Genomic DNA, 18342 nt, shown 5'->3' on the forward strand with positions numbered 1-18342 from the left:
TCAGCCTAGCTAGGATGAGTTCTTTGGGAGCAAAGTGGATTCCCTGCAGGCTAGTAAGGTCAGGCCCACAGAGGCAGGAAGGGCCCTGGTGGCTGCTTCCTGTCCAGCACCCCTGTCTCCACAGCAGACAGCTGGTTGTCTAGCAGTACAGGTCACTGGAGTAAATGTTAACCGACAGGAAAGGGATGACTGGTTCCTAAGGAGGCACCAGGTTTGTCTGCTTGGGGTTTCTGCTGGTTGGTTTAAGAAAAAACCCTGCCAAGAAGAAAATAGCCTGCAATGCACTTAAGAAAGAGTGGCAGACTTCCTCCTGGAGTTTCACATTCTGAAGTATTCCTGGGGGCTGAATGTGGATATGGGGTTTCCAAAGGAGCCCGGACCAGTCTCATTCCCCACCTTGCATCCCTTTTCACCACTGGTGCCCCACAGGGCTGTCTTGCCAATCAGCATCTCATGCAGCTGGCCAGTTATTTCTAGCTAAGCTTGTAGCTCTCTCTATAAAGAAGGTCCCATCATCCTTCAAATACAAATAAGGCTTTTTGGCCAGGCTAGAGCCTCAACTTTGGCTTTCTGCAACTATACATGGTCAAGGAAGGTCAAATATTTATCATTTGGGGCCAGAACAAATAACACCGAGAGCTTTAAAACCAGGTAAAAAAGTTTCAGAGCAAGCTAAGTTAGACTGTGTCGATAACTATGCAAACACTTACCATTTCTGGGCTTCCCTGGTGGCACAGTGGTTAAGAATCCACCTGCCAATGCAGGGGACATGGGTTCAAGCCCCGGTCTGGGAAGATCCCACATGCTGCAGAACAACTAAGCCCGTGCACCACAACTACTGAGCCTGCGCTCTAGAGCCCATGAGCCACAACTACTGAAGCCCACGTGCCTAGAGCCTGTGCCTAGAGAAGCCACCAAAATGAGAAGCCCGCGCACGGCAACGAAGAGTAGCTCCCGCTAGCCACAACTAGAGAAAGCCCGCATGCAGCAACGAAGACCCAATGCAGCCAAAAATAAATAAATTAAATAAGTAAATTAAAAATAAATTAATTAATATATCTCAAAAAAAAATTTACCATTTCTTCATTGGGTTCATAAAAGGCATCCTCAAACCAATACATGTCAGTTTGACAATGTTGTCTGAAATATTTTTAGCTTTGAATTTTTTTTTCCAGCCAGTGTGAAAAGAAAGACTCTAAAATAGTTACTATGTGTCTAGGTTCAATGATACATTTATTTTTTCTGAAAATACTCTTAAGTAATTTCTGATTAGAATCATTCACAAAAAAAAACTTTATCCTGGTTCTAGATTACCAGAGCAGAATAAAAAGTAAAGTGAAAGGTCCTCCAGCTGAGAAACTCCACAGATAATCAGTTGGGTGAATATCTGATAAGAAAATGAATCATTCTCAGTTGATCTTACATCTCCAAATTGTTCAGGTAGGAGAACACCTGCGATTATGTTGCTTAGTAAAACACCACAGGGGTATTCCTATTCGTTTACTTATTGTCTGTGGCTGCTGTCAAGCTAACAACAACAGAGTTGAGTAGTTGGATAGAGACTATATGGCCTACAGAGCCTAAAATATTTACTGTCTGGCCCTTTACAGTAAAAGTCTGCCGACCCCTACACTAGTCCATCCCATTCGCTTTACAGATGAGCAGCGTGAGACCTCGAAGAAAAGCAAAGTGACTTTGTAGCACTTTGCACAGTGTTCCTTTTATCAGTTACTTTTGTCTATGTCTGTCCCTTCTACTGGAAGGGACATGATCTTTTTACTTCCCACACTGCTTTTCATTTAAGTGCTTAATAATATAGGTTTGTGGAGTAGCACTGACTTGCCCAGGATAACAGGGATAGTTAGCCATGGATACTGGGTTAAGACCCAGATAAATGGATTCATAAACTGGTGATAAGGACCACCAACTAGCTGCGTAACTTTGGCAGAGTTAATTATCCTCTCCGAGCCTCAGAGTCTCCTCATCTGCAAAATGGCAATAACAATTTATTCTTGCAGGGTTGTTTTTTTTTTTTTCTTTTTTGGCCACGCTGCAGGGCTTGGGGGATCTCAGTTCCTCGATGAGGGCTTGAACCTGGGCCACAGCAGTGAAAGTCCAGAATCCTAACCACTAGGCAACCAGGGAACTCCCCTCCTGCAGGGGTTTTATGAGAAATTGTCGAGATAATGTACGTATGTCATAGGCCCCCCACAAGTATGGATTCCCTCCCCTACTCCTTTTTCTCTATAAACTGGAGACCCTGACCTGTTAAGAGTTCCCTGAGGAAACCACCAAATACTTGTGGAGCTTCTGCTTTAGGGATGAGACGTTGGGCTCAGCACTTTGGGAGATATAAAGATTATTTCCCCCATTTAGTGGCAATGATGACCCTAACACAGTGGCCACACCTCACCCCAGGCTGCCAACAGAGGAAGGGGGAGGCCCAAGTGTCTTTCCCGTTCCTGTTTCCCTCGAAGAAGGAGCTGGCTCCCACTGCCCTCTAATTGTCTTCCCCCTGCTTAAACTTCCTGAGCACTTGTGGCTTTGATTTCTCCCCAACCCTCCTCCTTGACTCCCTATCACTCGCTCTGGCCTTTCCGCACTTCTCTCTTACTTCCTTACCTTTGGGTGTGTGGCTGACTGAATAAGCCCAGTTTCCCTGACCCCCTGCCTTCTCAAGGAGAAGCTCAAAGAAGGAACCCATTAGTCAGGGAAGAGGTGTGAACTGATAGGTCAGCATGAGTGAGTGAGTAAGCAAGGCATGTTCATTTTCATAAAGTTTCATAGTTAAAGTAAGATAATTTGCAGAGGTGAGTACACATTCTTGCATAAATCACAAAAATGAATACCAACACAGTTTACTAGATCAAAGACTGGATTTTCAGAGAACTGCTTCAAGAATTCAAACAGAATGGCTTGCCTCAGTCTGTCACTGAAGTACAGGATAATTTACCTCCCTCTAACAAGATCACAGGTCTTGGGGCAGCCAAACACAGACAGAATGATATAAGCAAAGGCAGTTACCGCTCTCTCTGGCTTTAAGAAACCTGGGGTGAAACTCCAAATCCAGATGTTTTTAAAAATCACTTCAAAATAGCTACACTTTAATTATCTGGACTAATTTTTAGAAGGTAGTTGTTAGTGCTGCAAAGTCCTAACTATAGGTTTTCAATTTTAAATAAATATAAATTTACTTTCAAGGACAGCCAGTATTTCAACCTGTTTTTTTTTTTTTTAATAATGCTGTTAATAAAATTCATACTGGGGCTTCCCTGGTGGCACAGTGGTTAAGAGTCTGCCTGCCGATGCAGGGGACACAGGTTCATGCCCCGGTCCAGGAAGATCCCACATGCCACGGAGCGGCTGGGCCCGTGAGCCATGGTCGCTGAGCCTGCGCGTCCGGAGCCTGTGCTCTGCCATGGGAGAGGCCACGGCAGTGAGAGGCCCGCGCACCGCAAAAAAAAAAAAAAAAAAATTCATACTGGATCTGTTTCAATAAATAGATAAGAACAGTTGTAATCAGCACTGCTCTCACTGGTTGGCAAAGAACTGCTACTAAAGGCCTTGAAGAATGTTTTAAGTAAGTTACAAATTCTCTTTTGAAATCATGATTATGCTTTACTTGCTTGGCAAGCTTTGCTTTGATGGTCTAGTTCTGACAAAATTGAAAATTGAGAATTTGCAGAGTTTAAATAAAAACAGAATTACTATGAAGGACTGGGAGGCAAGTCAAGAGGCATTTTGATGTGGACCATTTTTAAAGTCTTTATTGAATTTGGTACAATATTGCCTCTGTTTTACATTTTGGCCTTTTGGCCATGAGGCATGTGGGATCTTAGCTCCCCGACCAGGAATCAAACCCGCACCCCCTACATCGGAAGGTGAAGTCTTAACCACTGGCCCACCAGGTAAGTCCCAATTTTGAAAACTGCTGGCCTAATGTATACCAAGGCATTAGATACTTTCTCAGAGAATAGCACCAGACTTCATGGCCACCCTCAGCAAAGCCTGCCCTGAGAACTTCATGAGGAGGGAGGACCCTGTTTCCTCATATTAAATGAGGTAATGCTCTGAGCCTCCCTTTCTTTTTTAAGCCTCTGGCTTCTTAAGAGCAGTCATCTGGAGGGAAATAGTACCGAATGGGGAGTTAGGATACTGGGTTCCCATTCCAGTGAGGATACCTTCTGGCTGTCCAACCCTGGGCAGGATATTTCTCCTTTTTGGGCCATCTGCAAAAATGTACTAATTGGAAGTCGGCTGACCAGATCAGAGAAACAACAGCTGTGCTGGGCCTGACAGAACGGAACTCATTTAGACACAAGACATTATCAATGAATGTTACCGCTACACAGAACATTTGCATGATTAGTTGGACTCTGTCATTTCCGCCAGAGATGGGAAAGGACCTGTCCAAGGTCACATAGTTAGAGGCAGAACTGGATTAGAACCCAGGTTTCCTGACTCTCAATTCTATGCTCTGAACACCACACATACCTCAGAAGTCCTAAAGGAAGTACATTTCATCTCCTTGTATCACACATCTCTGAGACACGTTGCTGAGTTTGGTCTCCATCCTGCCCACTCATCAAAACTGCACTGGATTAAGCAGCTAAATCCTTCCACTCTTTGCATGCAAAATTCTGCTCACACTAGTGGCCTGAGATCTGAAACAGGCAGGCTATGAACCAACTTTTGCCCAAACTCACCCTTTAGGAGCATGAGAGAAATGGGGGTCTGCGTTCCCTAGGGAACCCTCACTTTGGAGTCTCAAGGAACAAAATACTTGGGGATGAATTTTTAGAGATCACTTTCCCAATTAAATTTCACTATCCAGATTATTGAATCATGCAATGAATTTAGCAGGAAGGTCCCTCACAGGGGCAGAGAAATTCTTGGAAAGGAACTATGGGGTCAGAAGAATGCCCCAGAGTTGGAGTTCTCAGTCTCCAGTCAGCACAGAGAAAGGGCTCTGCACTCACGGCTGGCTTGTCAGTGGATGAGTGGAGCTCCCATCTTCAATATTTTAAAAACAAAACAAAACTCAAAAAGCCTCCTCCTTCTCAGATCCTAACCAAACTACCAGCCCCTCCAGGCCTGGAATGTGAATAAACAGGATTAAATGAAAGTGAGGGTGCTAGATAAACCCTACACACCATGCCCATTTTATCATTTTTCCCTGCCTGATATCTCCTTGGACATTCTCCAAAGCCCAGCTCAAATGTCATTTCTGAAGACCCAATCAGAACAACCCGGGTTCATCCTGGCCCCACCATCTATTTGCTGTGTGACCTTGAACAGGTGGTTTAACTTCATTAGGCCTCAGTTTCTTCCCTTGCCAACGGGGGATCCAAATAATAACCATTTTATAGGACGATTAAGGGCTGACCCAAGTTCACTCCTGCAAAAGCCCCAGCATAGTGCCTGGCAGAGAACAGGACTCTATAAATATTGAATGCATTGCAAGGGAACCAGAACACTCACTCATCTCTTGAGGTCTGACCTAGCACTTTCCATTCTTCAGTCCCTGGCTTTCCCCCACCCCTTTTGCCCAAAAGGGGGCAGAGAAGCCTGAGCCAACCTGTTCTTACCTTGCTAAGGTCCCCTAGGGCCATGACCTTGGGCACTGGCCTCCTGCTGAGCTGCTTCTTCACCCAGAGCTCAAGCTGTTTGTTCCACTTCATGGTGAACACATAGAGGGCATAGGCCAGCAGAAGCAGCAGGCTCTCCCACCAGACAATGAGGCTATCCAGGAAGAAGAGGATGAGCATCATTAGGTCAAGGATGTAGAAGGTGATGTCACGGAACAAGGGCCACCAGGTGAGGTTGAGGATCTCCCGGGAGAAGAGGGCACAAGTGCCAATGACAAAGAGGATGTTGAACACCGCAGAGCCCACTATGGTGCCGATGCCCACATTGCTATGGGAGATGAAGATGCCGATGAGGGAGGTGAAGAGCTCGGGGGCAGAGCCTCCAGCAGCCATGAAGGTAGCACCTGCCACATCCTCAGAGATCTGCAGCTTGTCTGTGATGACACCCAGGGCTGGGACAAAGTACTCGTCACAAACGATGGCCAAGGCTACAAACACATACAGCATGCCAAAGATGTGCAGGACCACCCAGCCCTGCCTCCGCTCCTTCACACTGAACAGGTCTCGGGGGTACTCTGCCTTGGGGTGGAGGTCTGGCTGCCCAGAAGGCAGTACTGAGGGACTGGGAGTCTCTGGCATCCCAGCTGTTGTCAGACTGGGGGAGGGGTCAGTGGACGAGACTGGGACTGGCTCCACAACCACACAGTGATGGACCTGAGTGGTCGGACTTGCCCTGACCCTGGGAGTTGCTGGAGTGGTGGGTGCTGGTGAAGGGTTCTTCACCAGCCCCCAGAAGGTGGCTGAGGATATTCCAACGGTCGGTGCACTGGTTCTGGACGAGGGATTCCTAGCCTTCCACGCAGCAGTAGAGGCTTTGGTTTCTGTCGTGATGCTTACTGCCACCTGCCCATCAGAGGTGGCTGCGGTGTGCTCCAGGACTGTTCCTTGGGGTGTTGTCAGGCTGTTTTTTCCCACTAACCCCCGGTGGTTGGTTGAGCTATTATTGTCCACTCTTCTGGTGGTAGTTAGGGTCTTCTCTTCTGCCACATTCCTTGGAGAAGTCAAGATGTCGGTTTCTAAGTCATTTATCAGGAAGGGTAGGGCGTTATCAGTTACTCCCTTGAGAGGAGTTGGGGTGGTTTCCCCCAATACTCTCTTGGAAGGGTTGGTCTCCAGTATTTTGTTGGTTGTCATAATTTCACTGTCTTTCACTGTTGCTCTGGGGGTGATCCCATGGCTCCTGGTCATTGTCATGAATGTGGATGGGGCGTAACTGTTCACCATCCTACCAAGTGGGGATGGGGTGTATTTCCTCACCTTTCCCCTGGCTTGAGTTGGGCGGTAGCTCTTCACTTCTCCCCTGCGTGTTGCTGGGGTATAATTATTTACCACTGGTCTGCCTGAAGTTGGAGGGTAGTGATTCAGTGCTCCACTGGGTGTGGCTGGGGTGTCTTCCTTCACTTTTTCTGTGCGGGCTGCTGCTGGGCTGTCGCTGCTCTTGGGTGTTGCTGGAATGACGTTGGCTATTCTTCTAGGTATACTGGGGGTGTTCTCCATTGTTACACCAGGTGTTGTTCCATCTCTGCCTACTGTGGCTTGGGGTGCCCATGTCTCAACCTCCATCTCAGGGCTAGATTTTGGAGGGTCACTGCTCACCATCATCATCTCATTGTTGGAAAGGTCCCGGCTGGCTAGTTTTACAGGGTGTTGGGAAGAGACTGCTGCCCACAGTGAAGGGAGCCCCCGGGGGCTCCTCAGGTACTGGTAGGTGGAACCCATGATCAGCATTCCCAATAGGAAGAGGAGGCGCCTCCAATGAAGCCGCTTTGGCCAGAGTAACCGCCTCTCCTGCACTCCCATCCTGATCAATTTCCCCATGATGGCCAGTTATGCCTGGTTACAGAAGGCCTCTCATTCTGTCCACTGAAAGATGGGGGCTGCTCTGGGATTTAGATTAGAAATCAGAGAAGATTTCTCCATGAAGCCCAGCCAGGGGGTAACCACAAACCTAGAAAGAAGAAAAAAGAAGAGGTTATTTGCTCCTAAAAAGAGAGCTGGGATCCACCAAATCCTCATCTGGAAGAGTGACTATTCACACAGGGGCCTTTGTAGTGAAAGGCAGTTGTTTCTGCTGGAACAAAACAACCCCTGCCCCCTGCTCCAGGGGGCAATGTCTCCTCATGGGAAAAAGAGCATCTTGGGGTCCTCTTTGCTGTATAGGCATGCCAGCAACCCAGGTTCCTGAGCTGGGTCTACCCAGCCCTCCTAGGGATGCTTGCAAGAGGTCTGCCCACACTCTGCAGGTCCAGTCAGAGTTGCTGGGAGCTCAGTCATCTGTAGCTGGTGTCCCAGGCCACAAATCTCACCTTATCCAAGGCAAAAGGGAAGTAAGGAGATATGATTTTAAGCTTTAGACAGAAAGGGGCAGTTGTGGAAAGCAGTACAAGGCTCTATGTGTTTTTACTGGACTGATTTTAAAATGATTCCACCATCATTCAGAGAGGACAAAGCTTAAAATTTAACGTCATGAAGCTTCCCAGACAGTGTGTGGTGTCATGGGAGGAACATGGGGAATAGAGTCAAAGGCTAGGTTCCCAGATCTGCTGCTTACTAGCTGTGTCACCCCGGACAGGCTGAACCTCAGTGCTTCATCTGTAAAATGGGCATGATAACATATGCACTGATTATGCAAAGATTATCTCTAAAAGGACATCTGGAAAAGGGAAACTAATGGTCAGGGATCAGAGGGAGACTTACTTTTCAGTATATCCTATTATTCAGTCTAACTGTTTAACCTTTTTATCCTGTGCATTGTATAATATTTTAAATTTAATTTCATAGAAATAATAATAGTAATAACAATACCCATCTATGTAAATAGTAATAACAATAGCTATGTCACAGGAATGTTAGGAGAGTAAAAACACATCTGGTCTGGGAAAAGCATTGTACAGAATCAATGCCCCGTAGGGGTTAGTTTTACATAAGGACTCAGGAGGGAAAAACATTTAAGGCCCTCAAAGAATTCTCAATTTATAAAGAAGGGCAGAGAAGCCCAGTCCAACTAAATATGAAATCTCTAATCAATGTCCACAGGTTATTACAAAACAATAACTAGAAATTATCAGTTTTGCATAAGAAGTAATATATTACAAGTTAGATGAATAACCCATAGAATCTTAGGTCATTAAAGGTGGAAAGAATTACTGACACTGTTTAATGCAACTCCCCATTTGAGACATGAAGAAATTGAGGTCCAGAGACATTTGACTTGCTCAACATCACACAGCTAGTGAGCAGCAGTGCAGATGAGCTTTCTAAAGTCCCAGTCTTTCCAGCATACCACACTAATTAGCAATGCAAATACAATTGTCTTAAAAAGCAAAATAAGTATGGAATAAGTGAATTTCCTTCTTTGTCCTTGATTCCTATCATTGTCTTTCCACCATCTCCCTGTCTATCTAACCCTCGCCATATACTCAACACTCTGAATCTCCAAAAGAAACTTTGGAGAGTATCTCTTTCTGGTGTGCCACTGTTATGTAACAGAGCTGAGCTGGCACCCCAGCTGATCCCTCCTACCTAATCACATCATTTACCTTCAAACCTGGACATCTGGGTATCTTCTCAGTTCTGGAAACTTGTCAGAATCCAGGGTCTCAAAGAGTGAGTCTGAAGCTGTACAGCAGGGAACACCCCATCTCCTGCTCCCAGCTCCCCTATGGAATCCTAATTCAAGGCAGGGTCAGGTATGAAGGGCATCTCAGGGGAAGGATATCCAATCCCTGCTAATCCCCGCCTCTAAGAAGCTTATCAGGGCATTGTACAAGTTCTGGGTCCCACTGTCTCTGCCAGAGCCTGAGAGAGTAGACCTTCCCCCAAAGACAGATGGATTCTCTGTGGGCCCCTCCATTCAAGGGGGAAACTGGGGGAACTTCTCAAACTAATTTCTAAGCTCTGAGAATGAGAGATGATCCACAGTTTCCGGAAAGATTTGGAAAGATTCTGAAGGCACTCTGTTGGGAACCAAGAGAAAGTGCCTGAGGCTTAAAAGATCAGAAGACCTCAGTTAGCACCAGACTCTGTTTGCTACTGTGTGATTCTAAATGTAATTTAAATGTAAATGGAGAGATAATAACACCTGTCCTACCTATTTGAAGGGTGGATGTGACAATCAAAGTTAAAAATAAGGGAGTATCTACTCAATTTTGCTGTAGAACCTAAAACTGCTCTAAGAAATAAAATCTATTTTTAAAAATGAGGGAATGTGAGAGAAATACTTTACAAACTTTAAAGCATTTCACACATGAAAAATATTTTATTAGGCCTAAGGGAAATTCTTGAGGGAGAGGGCACTGACAGATCTCCCCAGTGCAGGCTGGGACATACTGTCAACTGAAATAAAATACACAACCTAAAAGTAAATAAAACCAAATGTTTTATTTGGGGCGTTACTGAGGACTTAGGCCTGGAATACAACCTCTCAGATAGCTCTGAGGGATTGTTCCAAAGAGGTAAGGGAGGAGCCAGGATATATAGGAGCTTTTACCAAAAAACCCCAGGTAGTCAAACACCAAAATATTACTGCTAGTTAAAGAAAAACCAGACATCTCAAGTTGAGTTAACTGATTTTCTATATATGGGACGATGCAAGAGTCTGGGCTTAATGAAATTATTCCTTTGATATGCACCTTACTTATGGGGGTGGGGGCAGCTTAAGTGCCTGATGGCTTGATGGCCACAACATGCTTTGCTTACTGATATGGCAGGTGACATTATTTGTCCACAGCACTTCCTCTTGGTCATAAATTCAACCAACATTTGGGAGGCATTTTATGACCAATTTTGTCTCATGGCTCTAGGAAGTGGTTCCTGGATCAGGCAAAGATTCTGTTGATAGGCCACTCAATGTGCTACTTTTTGGATCAGGCCCTATTGATAATCTAAAATTCTCTGGAATAGGCTGGCGGTCCAGTGGTTACGATTTGACGCTTTCACTGCCGGGGCCCGGGCTCGATCCCTGGTCGGGGGACTACGATCCCACAAGCCGCATGGCACAGCCTAAAAAAAAAAAAAAAATTTCTCTGGATCTCCGTCTTACTAGTCTATTATGATCCAGGAAATATTTTCTGCTTCTTCCCATACCTAGAGTTGCACTATTACGATTATTCTACATAAAGTTTTACAATTTAAAAGATCCATTGTTTGGCCACTGACAAGTAGTATTTTAATAGCGACTCAAACCAGTAAGATGCAAGGGGCATCCCCATAAGAGAGTGCAAAAGATGTAGCCTCCACAAAATCTAGAAAGTTTACTCCCAAAAACAGTCTAAGAAAGTAAAGGGCCTTCATTGTACAGGTGGATGCAATGAAGGTTAAGATGACAAAGGCCCCTTCTTGGCTGGGACCCCTTATGACAAATTTCCCTGAGAGCTGGCACAGCCAGACCAAAAACAACAATAAAAAACTGCTCAGAATCCCAGTCTATTCGAGTGGCTGTCAAATGTACACCATATGTGTACCGCCCAGATGGCAGAGACCAAGCTCTCAAAACACACACACACACACACACACACACACACACACACACACACACACACACCCCTCTAAGAATATCAGGTAGAACCTTCACATCTCAAAGACACAAGGAGAGAACTGCAAGTTCTCCCTAGAAGGGCTTTTATTTCTTTAAGGTCAGAATTCTGAAAAAACGTTTTATCAAGCTGGCTTTCTCTAACTTAACTGCTTACACAATAAAAAGCCCCATATTGGCCATTTTCAGGGAGAGATTTCCTTTAATTCCCAATTAAGTAAGTACTTGTAGCTAAGTTTGTATATACATAAACCTGGCTGGGGTATTAGTTGGAGGCTGGCTTTCTGATGCCCCTCATTTAGGAAAGATGTTAGGCCAGTCTCTTACCTAATCACCCAGTTTAGACAGCTCAGTGTCACTCAACTGAGCAACCTAGTGTCTTTCAACCAGGCTCCCCTAGTATCTTTCAGCTGGGAGGTACTTTTTCCCAATGTCTTTCAACCAGGTCCCCACCCCACCCCATATCTTTCAACTGGGTAGCCAGGTACCTATTGTACACTGCCAATTAAAACTCAGGAACATCAACCAATAATCGGGAGATCTGAGAACCAGGAGAGACTCACCCAAATTCATCTGGACTCTCCAAGGAGGCGAATGGGCACAAGAGGCCTCTGCTGGTACCAAGGCTCTGGTTCCTCCTAGAGTTCAGGTGACGGAGGGAAGTCTGCTCTGGGTCCCTTTAAGGTCACCTAAACTGTCAACTGAAAAAAAAAAGCACAACCTAAAACTTGAGAATTATGTTTTATTTGGGGAATTACTAAGGACTTAAGCCCAGGATACAGCCTCTCAGATAGTTCTGAGGGACTACTCTGAAGAGGTAAGGGAGGAGCCAGGATACACAGGAGTTTTTGCAGAAAACCCAGGTAGTTGAACATCAAAAGATTACTGCTAGGGCTTCCCTGGTGGAGCAGTGGTTGAGAGTCCGCCTGCCGATGCAGGGGACACGGGTTTGTGCCCCGGTCCGGGAAGATCCCACACGCCGCGGAGCAGCTGGGCCTGTGAGCCATGGCCGCTGAGCTGAGCCTGTGCGTCCGGAGCCTGTGCTCCGCAACGGGAGAGGCCACAACAGTGAGAGGCCCGCGTACCGCAAAAAAAAAAAGATTACTGCTAGTTAAAGGAAAATTAGACATCTCAAGTTAATGAGTTTAGTGTTTTTCTACGTATGGGAAGATGCAAGCATCTGGACTTAATGAAATTATTCCTTTGATATGTACCTTAAGTATCTAGGGCCAGGAGCCTGTTTATCTCCATCCTGAGTTCCCCTCCGGCTGCACCACTGGGAGGGAGTGTGGGGCAGCTGTAGTGGCTGATGGCTTGAGGGTCACATCATCCTTTGTTTACTGATATGGCAGGCAACATCCTTTGTCCACAATCCCAAGATACCTGAGGAATTGTGCGTCTAGCTCATGGCCGGAGCTGACTGATATGGGAGTGGAGCAAGGCAGTGGGGGCGGGGGGTGTCTCATGATCCTACCCACTCACCTGGAAACCATTTCAATCATTCAGCTAACTCTGCCTGATACTTACTGATTGCTCCTCTTTCCCTTCTCTGTTTCCCCCAAGGTACAGGGATAGCATGCTGCTTTGATTACTTCCATCTGAAATATCAGGTAATCCCTCACAGCTTCATCCCTGCCCTATTTCACCCTGAGTGAAGGTACCCAGACCCCTCTGCTGAAGCACACAGTGGCGCTCACTCTCTGTGGAAGAGCTGTCTTCATCTCTGGGTGTCCAGGGGTCACTCTGGGTGTTGTAAGCCTGGGTAGAGGGGCTGACCTCTGCTAGTTACCACATCGTTGCCTCTTAAGAGTGCTGCAGGCAAAACCAGATCTAGTTACACCAACTGTCTAACACAGTCACAGTTTGGTTCAGAAAGATGGAAAAAGAAACCCAATTCATGAGGAGAAATTATGAGTGATCTTTTTTTTCTAGAATAATTCCTCTATTTTTACATTATATGTGCAATATAGAAAATTCAGGAGAGGACTTCCCTGGCAGTCTAGTGGTTAAGACTCCACACTTCCAGTGCAAGGGGTGTGGGTTTGATCCCTGGTCGGGGAACTAAGATTCTGCAGGCCGCCATGTGGCACGGCCAAATAAAAAGAAAATTCAGGAGAGGAAAAATACTCAGAAAAGGATTCCTTTCTCTCATACACTCCTAACTGTTACCAAGGAGTTCTTTCTAGCATCTAACCTAACTCCCACTGTTGGGGGCAAACCTGGTTCCTTATGTCTTGTTCTCATGGGGTTATGGCACACTTTGAAATTCAACAGGCTATAGAAAAGTTTGCTGCTCAACCAAGAGTGGAAGCATTGTCTGTACCAGTGGTGTGAGTTTAGGCAAGAATTTAACTTCTCAATGACTGTAAAATGAGGGTAATAATGACACTACTTGCTTGGTAGGCTTATTGTAAGAATTAAGTTATATGTTAATATGTAAAACACATTAACAGTGGTGGTACCGTTGTTGTTATTCTGCTTTTGGAGATCATAGTCAGACTGTGTTGGTGGGAAGCAGATCTCCATGCATTCCATTGTGATAACGCTTTACTGTGTAATAACCTGATTAATGTTCGCATTAATCTCTTACTAGCAGGTGAGCTCCTGTCTTAATCACGGCTGAAACCCCAGAGTCCAGAACGGTGTCTGGCACTCAAAAAATTTATTTGTTGGGGCTTCCCTGGTGGTGCAGTGGTTAAGAATCCGCCTGCCAATGCAGGGGACACGGGTTCGAGCCCTGGTCCAGGAAGATCCCACAGGCTGTGGAGCAACTGAACCCGTACACCACAACTACTGAGCCTGTGCTCTAGAGCCCGCAAGCCACAACTACTGAGCCCGTGTGCTGCAACTACTGAAGCCCACGTGCCTAGAGCCCGTGCTCTGCAATGAGAAGCCACCACAATGAGAAGCCTGTGCGCTGCAACGAAGAGTAGCCCCCTCTCGCCACAACTAGAGAAAGCCCCGCGTGCAGCAACGAAGACCCAATGCAGCCATAAATAAATAAATAAATAAATAACTCTGTGCCTCTGTTTAAAAATAAATTAATTAATTAATATATTTGTTGATGGACTGAAAATGTACATCCCAGTGAGGAGATGCTCAGAGATGGAGCACCTGAGCTACACATGTGTGGGGTGGGGAGATGCCCACTCATAAAGGCTCACGGCCTTTCAGAGATCAGACTGCTGGAGAAAGACCAGCACCACCAAGGAGGGGAAGCTGATCTGCTTTTTCTATAAAGTTGTCTTATTTTATCCTCTCCCTGGAACAGGGTGGCAGGACAGGTGAGGTAAATCTAGCTGTGACTCTCACAATAATATCGGGGGCTGAGGAAGGCAGGGCTTTGGAGCTGGGCAGGATGGCAGGTAGGCCTTTCCTCTCCCACCCTCTGCAGCTCAAGGTCTTTCCCATGGTTCTATTAGAACAGGAGGGAGAAGGAATTAGGCTTTGCACCTGACACTGAGGGTTTGTGGTTGAGGCTGGTTTATTTCTGGGCCTACCTCAGGAGTTGATATCGACCCTACAGTTGCATGGTGGAATTAGACAAGATTTGGCAGGGGGTGCAAAATCCAATGCCTTCAGGGCCTGGGTGGATAAAATTAAGCTAAATCAGCTCTATTCAAAGTCAGCGGAGAGTAATAAGGGCTGTGTCTGGACAGAGAATGAATGACCCATCTATAAGCATTCCAATGTAAAACAGTTTAAAAATATTAAAGGCAAACAAAATGGGGCTAGGGGCTGAATTTGACCTTCTAGTACTTTGCAAACTCTAATAAAGTAACAAATCTGACCAGGAGCAAGTCTCCAAAGGTCTCTCATTCTCAGGTTCCTCACTTATAAAACCAAGAATGACGAACTTCCTCATGGGGTTGCTCTAAGAGGTACAGTGAGAACTTGTGTGGAAGCACTTGGATCTGTCAGATACTGAACTGTGTCATAGTTCGAGAGCTTTTGTTTATATTGTTTTAATTGTTTATATTATATCATTTATAGGATTTCTTTTAAATGACTGTGCAGTTGTCACTAGTGGAAATGAGCAAAATAAGCCCCCAAACATCCCATGACATTTCATCTCTCCAAGCCAGTGGCTGGAGCCATACCTGAAGCAGGGAATTGCAGGGGGTGACACTTCATTTTGGTAAGTAGTTCAGAGACAGGGTTTTGGCTTCACAGTCAGGTACCCATCCCGAAGGGCCTGGGGTCTAGAGGAGAGATCAGACAGGCTCTATCAGAGGGCTTCAGTGTGGCCATGCAGGAATCCACACAGTACCAGAACAATTAACAACTCCTCTCTAAGTGAGTGTGAAACAGCCCACAGAGTAAAACTCACCCTGTCAAATCTGATTTTACAAAGGAATGTCAATTGAAGCAATAGTGAGGGGTTTTTTTTTGGCTTATCAATTAAAAAGGACTAAAAAATTTAATATCCAGTGCTGGTGAAGACACTGGGGATAGAGGGTAAATCTGATACAGCAGCACAGTGATGCTGTTAAACTGTAAGTGAGATCATGGTCTCTATACTCCAAACTTTCCAGTGGCTTCCCACCTCAGAGGAAAAGCTCCAACGATGGTCTGCCAGCATTGCTTGTAGGGCAAAAACTGAAATCTATCTAAACATTGATGGAAAACTGGTTACATAAATGATATCACATCTTTCCAATAGTCAATTACATAGCAATTAAAAGGAATGAATATACACACTCACACACACACACACACACGCACATAGGTAGAAACAACTTTGCAAAGACTATGTAAGAATAGCTGTACTTTTGTCACCAGTAGATACAGAATGAATAAAACCAACCAAACAAAAAGACCTGGTACTTCATCTCTCAAACCCAGCGGTTGGAACCATACTTGAGGCAAGGAGATATATGTGGTTACTTCTAGGAAAAAACCACTAATTTCTCACTTCATGTACTTTGAAACTGTTTGAATTTTTCCCACATAAATGAATTACTTTTATAACTTTTTTAAAACTAGTTTTGTTTTGCTTTATCTGCTTTTTCATTGAAATATACTACCAAAGTTGTAAGAGGGTGAAGAGTGAGCCTGGCAAGACAGATGCAGGCCCAGATCATGAGAGGCCTTTAAAAATTTAGAGTTTACAACATTTTTCAAAGGAGAGGGGGTCCTAAATAAAGAAGTTCAGTTCTACTTTCTTAGACAAATGTAGTAGCCACCAAATTTTCTCTGTTTTCTCCCTTTGACCTTTCTTCTAATAACCTCTCTTCCTTCCCTCCTATCTTCTTTCCACAAATGCATATTGAGTGTCACGTGCCAGACCCTGAGGATCCAGTGGTGGATAAGATTCACCCCTATTTACAGAGCAGAGATGAAGTTAATTGAAACTGGAATTGTACAAAATCGCTTCTTTGTTCAATGAGTCTTTCCATTATTTTAGACTGGGGAAGCTCTGTGGTTTTCTCAAATGCTGTGGAAAAGACTGAAGGAGGATTGAGAGGGAGGTCAGAGTTTCCTCATCAAATACGTTGCAAATGAAGAAAGACATGGAGGAATAAACCTATAGATTAAGAGATTTCAGAGACATATCAAGAGATTGCAGTGATATTTATGAGACAACTGGATATTTGAAAGCTGACTGGGTATTTGATGATATTAGAGATTTATTGTTAATTATTTTAAATGTGACAATGGTAGTGTAATTGTTGTGGGTTTAAGTCTCTCTCTGTCAAGAGAATGAGAAGACAAGTCGGACTGGGAGAAAATATTTGCAAAATACATGTCTGATAAGGGACTGTTATCCAAAATACACAAACAACACTTAAAACTCAACAAGGGGGACTTCCCTGGTGGTCCAGTGGTTAAGAATCCACCTTCCACTGCAGGGGGCGTGGGTTCTATCCCTGGTCAGGGAACTAAGATCCCACATGCAGCCAAAAAATCAATCAATTAATCAATCAATAAAAGATGTTTAAAAAAAAAACTCAACAAGAAGAAAACAAACAACCTGATTAAAAAATGGGCAAAAGACCTGAACAGGTCTTTTTACCAAAGGCGATATACAGATGGCATGTAAGCATATGAAAAGATGTTCAACATCATGTAACACTAGGGAACTGCAAATTAAAACAACAATGAGATACCACTATACAGCTATTACAATAGTGAAAATCCAGAACACTGACAACATCAAATGCTGGTGAGAATGTAGAGCATCAGGAACTCTCATTCACTGCTGCTGGGAATATATAATGGTACAACTACTCTGAAAGACAGTTTGGCAGTTTCCTACAAAACTAAACATATGCTTACCATACAAGCCAGCAATCTCTCTCCATGGTATTTATTCAATTGAGTTGAAAAACCTATGCCCATACAAAGCCATGCACAAGGATGTTTATGGCAGCCTTAGTGATAACTGCCAAAACTTGGAAGCAACCAAGATATTCTTCAGCAAACTGTGGTACTTCCAAACAGTGGAATATTATATAGCACTAAAAAGAAATGAGCTATCAAGCCATGAACAGACATAAAGGAAACTTAAATGCATATTACTAAGCAAAAGAAGTCAATCTGAAAAGACTGCTCACTGTATGATTCTAACTATATGACATTCTGGGAAGGGCAAACCATGAAGACAGTAGAAGATCAGTGGTTCCTGGGAGTCATGGGAGAGGGAGGGATAAAAAGAGCACAAAGGATTTTCAGAGCAGTGAAACTACTCTGTATGATACTACAATGGTAGATACCTGTCATTATACATTCGTCAAAACCCATAGAATGTACAACACCAAGAGTGAACCCTATAATAAACTATGGACTTTGGGTGATATTGATGTGTCAATGTAGGTTCATAGAGTATAACAAATGTATCACTCTGGTGCTGGGATGCTGATAGTGGAGGAGGCTGTGTGTGTGCGGACAGAGTATTTGGGAACTCTCTGTACTTTCCACTCCACTTTGCTGTGAACCTAAAAGTGCTCTAAAAATAAAGTTTATTAATTTAAAAAATCCTTCTCTTTTAGAGATACATAATGAAATACTTATGGACAAGATGTTACGCTACATAATGAAATACTTATGGACAAGATGTTATGCTATCTGTGATCTGTATCAAAACAATATGTTGGGGAGAAGTGGATAGGGGTATAAATGGAACAAGACTGAGAATTGAGTTGATAGTAGAAATAGGGT

The 18342-nt window shown here is 44.5% G+C and overlaps 1 protein-coding gene and 1 long non-coding RNA gene across 7 annotated transcripts in view; both read right to left on the reverse strand.

Moving 5' to 3' along the window:
• Positions 1 to 7469, reverse strand: part of SLC24A1 (solute carrier family 24 member 1) — a 31805-nt gene extending 24336 nt beyond the window's left edge. For 5 of the 6 annotated variants that reach the window (XM_060005750.1, XM_060005751.1, XM_060005749.1 and 2 more), the window contains exon 1: positions 5589 to 7466. In XM_060005750.1, coding sequence (XP_059861733.1) covers positions 5589 to 7466 — 1878 coding nt within the window. Of the gene's footprint in view, positions 1 to 5588 lie in introns of all 6 variants that reach the window. The other variant, XM_060005752.1, reaches the window with a different exon arrangement.
• A 4291-nt stretch (positions 7470 to 11760) lies between these two features.
• On the reverse strand, positions 11761 to 16555 carry LOC132419832 (uncharacterized). The gene is made up of 3 exons (XR_009518256.1): positions 16368 to 16555; positions 15282 to 15383; positions 11761 to 11882 (listed from the first exon to the last, which is right to left on the reverse strand). It is a non-coding gene; the product is annotated as an uncharacterized lncRNA (long non-coding RNA).
• Positions 16556 to 18342: the final 1787 nt, after the last annotated feature.

This window comes from Delphinus delphis, chromosome 2 (assembly GCF_949987515.2).
Source record: "Delphinus delphis chromosome 2, mDelDel1.2, whole genome shotgun sequence".
In the NCBI taxonomy this organism is placed as follows: Eukaryota; Metazoa; Chordata; class Mammalia; order Artiodactyla; family Delphinidae; genus Delphinus; species Delphinus delphis.